Genomic DNA, 5,798 nt, shown 5'->3' with positions numbered 1-5,798 from the left:
CTATTATGAGTTTGTTCTATTCAACCTTGGATACTGGTTCAACTTGGTAAATGGGTTATGGAATGCTTTGACCTCTACTACTTTACTTCTCGGTGCTTCCCCTCGAGAAAATGAAACTATTGGTAGTGCTGCTAAAACTGTTACTCTATCTACATCCTCACTTCTCCTCGAGTAAATGCAATTGCTGGTAGTGCTGCTAAAACTGTTACTCTATCTGCATCTGCACTGGAAAGAGCGTAAAAACCACACCGAAGAACAAGGTTATTTGATGTTCAAAACCAGCGGAAATTACAGAAATTGTCTTCTGGAAGCTACTATGACTAATTAATTGGGGTTATCTGCATCACAAAGAAAAAACTGCACTTGAAGATCGAGTACTAGACCCAACTCTGTTCATCCCCATCCAAAAGCGAAGAATTGTTGTGGGAAGACCCAACCCCAAAAGCGAAGGGAGGAGCCACAAATTGTTGTTTTAGCAGTTGTGGGAAGCTTCATAGATGACAAAGCCTCTTATTCAAATTTTATTATTATTAATATAACTTCGTTATTTCACCTTACATTCGTAGCTCATACACTTGTAAATTTTATCTAACGCCCAATAATATTTATTTTCAATTAATATAATAATATAAAAATTATTTTATGCAAATGCATTTTTTACGGTGTCCTTAGTCATATAGCCAGATCAAATAATTGAGATACGAAAGATTTTAAAGTAAACATTTATGTAAATTGAAAATATCAAATAGATCAAATAATTAAGATAGGGAAAGATTTTAAAGTTCATAGTTCATTTGCATCGGGGCACGTGAAGCGTGCAATAAGACCTCCAATTCACAACTTTGGTTATAAATTTCTTACACCAATATTTGCAGAGATAAACTTTGATAGTGGATAATTTTTTTTGGTCAAAAGACTGGTTAATGTATGGTCAACGATGGATCCATCGCTATTAGTCCCAGGCAAGGACTAATAAGGCATAATTAGCAATATGGTTTCAAGCCAAGAAATATTTAACTTAAGACAACAAAAAAGTTAACTACTAGTCACGAGTAATATTATAATTATGTATCTGGAAAGTAAATATAAACACTCGTAAATACTATATGTTTTATTTTAAACTCTAAAAATAGCTCTCTGTTTATCAAGGTTAGAATTAAAAGAAAAAGAAAAAGCAGGGTTTAGCAAAGTTAGAAGTAAAAAGCTGTGGAAAATAAATATAGATATTTAGTAAAAGGCTGTGGAAAACTAATCTAGATCTGTGCACATTATCTCTAAAAATAACCCACAGAGGCAGTGTAAAATTAGAAAAGTGAGTAAAAATGGAAAAATAAATAACCCATAGAGGCAGTGTAAAATTAGAAAAGTGAGTAAAAATGGAAAAATGGCAATGTAAAATCAGAAGAGTGAGTAAAAAAGGAAAAATAAATAGCCCATAGAGGCAGTGTAAAATTAGAAGAGTGAATAAAAGTGGGAAAATAAATAGCCCATTAGATGCATGCACGTTGGAAGTAACCGTGTAAAATTAGAAGTAAGAGTATCACTGGATCCATGCACGTCGGATCTAAAGAAATAAATAGGCAGCGGAAGCATGGTAAATTTAGAAGTAAAAACAACACTGGCAACTGCAAGTGAATGAATGAATCTTTAGAGAAGTGAAAACAACACAGCGTCGACTGCAGTTTGAGGATTAATTGGAAAATATTGTAGTAACAACACAACGTCGAGTGCAGTTTGAGAAGGATTAATTGGAAAATATTGTAGTAAAAAAATTCTAATTACGGTCCATGATCGTCGTTATGCATGTACCTGATCTAAATATAGCAGTGCAAGATTACACATAAATTACAAAATTAAAAATTACACATAAATTAAAAATTCTAATTACACGTAAATTAAAAATTCTAATTACGTTCCATGATCGTCGTCGTTATGCATGTGCATGATCTAAATATAGCAGTGCAAAATTACAAAAGCACCACTGCAAAATTTATTTATCTTTATAAGGACCACATTGAACGCACTTTGAAGATGATACGTGCTTAAGAGTGTGGAAGAACAGATATTAAGTGATTAAGAAGAGAAGAGATGATGATGAGGAATAGCCTGATGATGAGATTGTTGTTGGCGTTGGTGATGCTCCTTCATGTGGGAGCAGCAGCAGCAGACACAGACGACACAGCCTCAGGGCGATCTTGTTTTGCAGCAATTTACAGTTTCGGAGATTCATTCGCTGATACTGGAAACGCGGACATGGCTTCACCTCCTTACAACCTTCATTTTCGCTCTCTTCCATATGGAAAAACCTTCTTTGGCCTCCCCGCCGGTCGTGCTTCAGATGGACGTCTCGTCATTGACTTTTTGGGTAATAATTACCACCCATCATCCAATTCCATATACATGCCTCTTGGGTGTAAAATATTGCATAGTACTCATGATCACTTGTATATTGTGTATTTTTCAGCCAGTGCACTAGGATTTAATTTCCTCTCCTCTTCTTCTTGTGTATTTTTCAGCCAGTGCACTGGGATTTAATTTCCTCTCCTCTTCTTGTTGTGTATTTTTCAGCCAGTGCACTAGGATTTAATTTCCTGTCCTCTTGTTGTGTATTTTTCAGCCAGTTCGCTAGGATTTAATTTCCTCCGGCCTTCTATTGGACTGATCGACATGGAGCTGGCGGAGAGAAAAAACGGAGTTAACTTTGCCGTTGCGGGTGCCACTGCATTGGACAATTCCTTCTTAAATGACAGACTCATCTTCCCGCAGACACCATTATCTCTAGATACGCAAATCAGATGGTTCCACCAGTTGAAAAATTTCACCTGCAGAGCTAATTTGGGTATAATCATAGTATCATTTCAATTATGTAAAATTTTACTTAGGGTTATGCTTCCAGACGGTTCTAAAACATATATTTGGTCAACAGATTGCCAAGTTCATTTCTCAAGAGCGTTATATGTGATGGGTGGATTCGGTCTCAACGACTATCTAGACTCCACCTTTACGTCCTCGCCATCGGATGAGATAAGGGGCTTTACTCCTCTTATCATAGCCAAGATTCAGAAAGCTATACAGGTAATTGATTTTAATTAAACCCCACTTGATATGTCTTATTTCTTTCTCCATATCAATAACCCTCTCATAACATAATTACGGTTTTCTTTTATTTAGACGATGACATGCGTTGTCGGTTTTCTTTTATTTAGACGATGACATGCGTTGCGGTGAATGATTCGGTTTTCTTTTATTTAGACGATGACATGCGTTGCGGTGAATGAGTTTTTCTTTTTTTGGAAAATTTTTTATATTAAAATGGAATTGGAATTGAGTGCAGGCATTGATAGAAGAAGGAGCCCAGTACATATTTGTCCAAGGAATGCCACCTCTGGGATGTTTGCCCGCCATACTTACTCTAGACCCTTATCCGAGGAACTCCGATTATGATGAAAATGGATGCCTAGCATCATATAACCAACTCTCCCAGGATCATAACACAGCGTTGCAGGAGACACTAGAGCAGCTAAGGATTCAATATCCACACGCCATATTGGTGTATGCGGACTACTATAATATGTTTATGGAAATAATCAAGAACCATGCAGCATACGGTACGTACGGAAATTTTGGATTCGGTTAATAAACTCATATACATTTTGGATTGGATTAGTGTAGTGTAATGACAATGTTGAAATGATGCAGGTTTTACCGCTAATACATTTCAGTCTTGCTGTGGAACTGGAGAACTTTTTAATTTTGATATCATGCATACGTGTGGGACACCAGGAGTGTTAGCATGCTCAAATCCAGAAAGAGCCATCAGTTGGGATGGAATACATTTCACTGAAGCCGCATACAAAATTATTTCACAATTCATCATCAACAAAGCCCAATATACTCAGCCACCTTTCAGTGACATGATGAAAATCTCTGATAATGGCCTTTGTGATGCAGCCAGCCACCAGGGAACCACCTTATGAGAATGTTTTGTAATGGCGGTTTATATGTATTCTGGAGTGAAATATGTCAAATCTCTGGTAATGGCCTTTGTGATGCAGCCACCAGTTAATATTTTGTATTCGCTATTAATATGTATTCTGCATTGAATGTCGCCTTTGTGATGCAGCCACCAGTTAATATTTTGTATTCGCTATTAATATGTATTCTGCATTGAATGTCAAATCTCAATAGGACTTTTGAATTTGAGTCCCTATTTCTTTCATTTGTATTTCAATGGGGGATTTTTTATAATAATAATATTTAATTTGAGTCCCTATTTCTTTCATTTGTATTTCAATGGCGGATTTTTTATAATAATAATATTTTTAATTGTATATTGGTATTCTGAAATAAAAAATTATTATAACGCTTTTAAATTTGAGTTATATTTTTTATTTAAATTATATTATTGTTTAAATTATTATTTATTTTTTATGTTTTTTAATTTGAGTTACATTTTTTTATTTACATTTTGTTATTTTTTGGGATAAAATAAGTTGGTTCTTTGTTAATTTTAAGAATAAAAAAATAATTATTTCAAATCATTACAATGTTATATTACATTAAGAATTGAATATAGTATTTATTGGATTTGGATATCCGTAGATCTAATTATAATAATTATTCCTTCTAGTTAATCAAGTATAAATCAATAAAATTTTGAATACAGTGGTTTATATCTTAGAAATAAAAACTTATATGAAATAGAATCAAAATAAATGTGGTTTAGTTATCATATTATTAGCAAATATTATATTTCATTTTGCCATTGATACTTTAACCACAATCAACCTTAAAAGCTGCTAAATACTCTTTTAAATTAATCCAAAAGAAAGTCATCAATCCAAGGAATCGAACATGTAGACATATCCTCAAGAGTATGCTATCCTTGTTCATATATTAATCATCATTGCAAAGTCAAATGACATCATCTTTCATTTTGTCAACAATTACTAGTTTTCTCTATGGAGATACACCAAGCATGGTCATTCTCAAATAAAGCATATCCTTTAATTGGATGATTAATTCATTATATTCATTATAATTGATTCGTATGGTAAAAGGCCAGCTATATATTTCATTTTAATTTCCCATGTAGTAACTATTATTATACCCTGTATTATAAGGAATATTTATTTAGTTAAATGTATTAAAGTGTATATGGGTACTCTAACTATTTTGTAATGAAAAATAGTATTTCCAAATGAAAAAATATATTTACCTATAAATCTAATGCGATGATCTATATTGTAGCTTAATTAGACAGCTGGATATGTTACAATATGTTATCAAAATGATTTGGATAATATTGGTATGCTAGAGATTGGGTATAGTATACCTCATGATTGTAAATTCAATTATTGATATCATAGTGGTCATCAATGGCCTTTCCCTCTCTTTGTTCCACTTGAATTTAACTTAGGGAAATCCCTAATACAATTGGCTTACAAGGATCGTGCTTTCTAGATGGGAAAACTAGAGGAATTGGCTTACAAGGATCATTTTACAAGTAGCTACTAGTAAACCTCTAGGGGTTTGTAGCCTATCCTCCTCTCCATAAACATGGTCACAATCGAGGGGATTTGAACTTTGGAACTCTCAGTTTTCATAGATTTCACATTATTTTTTATATTTTTAATCTAAGTTATATTGTTTTGAGAAAATTTCTTAATACTTTTTTTTAGATTGAAGAATTAATAATAGAGTTTCAAGCTACCATTAATTAAAAATCGAATACGTAGCTTATTGAAATTAAATTTGAGTGAGAAGAATAACTCATCTGATTGCATTCTATTCCCAAG

At 33.4% G+C, this 5,798-nt stretch overlaps 1 protein-coding gene across 1 annotated transcript; it reads left to right on the top strand.

The window, feature by feature from the left end:
- Positions 1-2,088: 2,088 nt before the first annotated feature.
- On the top strand, positions 2,089-3,977 carry LOC149202055 (acetylajmalan esterase 1-like). The gene is made up of 5 exons (XM_089401463.1): positions 2,089-2,365; positions 2,618-2,839; positions 2,927-3,075; positions 3,335-3,608; positions 3,700-3,977. Exons 1-5 carry the CDS (start codon positions 2,089-2,091, stop codon positions 3,975-3,977), a joined length of 1,200 nt encoding a protein of 399 aa, XP_089257589.1.
- The last annotated feature ends 1,821 nt before the right edge of the window (positions 3,978-5,798 follow it).

Source organism: Pinus tabuliformis, chromosome 2_1, assembly GCF_031772625.1.
Source record: "Pinus tabuliformis cultivar Carrire ecotype Pingquan chromosome 2_1, CPIR1, whole genome shotgun sequence".
Taxonomy (NCBI): domain Eukaryota; kingdom Viridiplantae; phylum Streptophyta; class Pinopsida; order Pinales; family Pinaceae; genus Pinus; species Pinus tabuliformis.
This window is presented reverse-complemented; position numbering and strand designations above follow the sequence as displayed.

Coding starts and splice junctions, on each gene's coding strand:
- LOC149202055 (XM_089401463.1), top strand. CDS start 2,089: ATGATGATGAGGAATAGCCTGATGATGAGATTGTTGTTGGCGTTGGTG. Junction 2,366..2,617: donor TCTCGTCATTGACTTTTTGG/GTAATAATTACC, acceptor TGTATTTTTCAG/CCAGTTCGCTAGGATTTAAT. Junction 2,840..2,926: donor CACCTGCAGAGCTAATTTGG/GTATAATCATAG, acceptor TTTGGTCAACAG/ATTGCCAAGTTCATTTCTCA.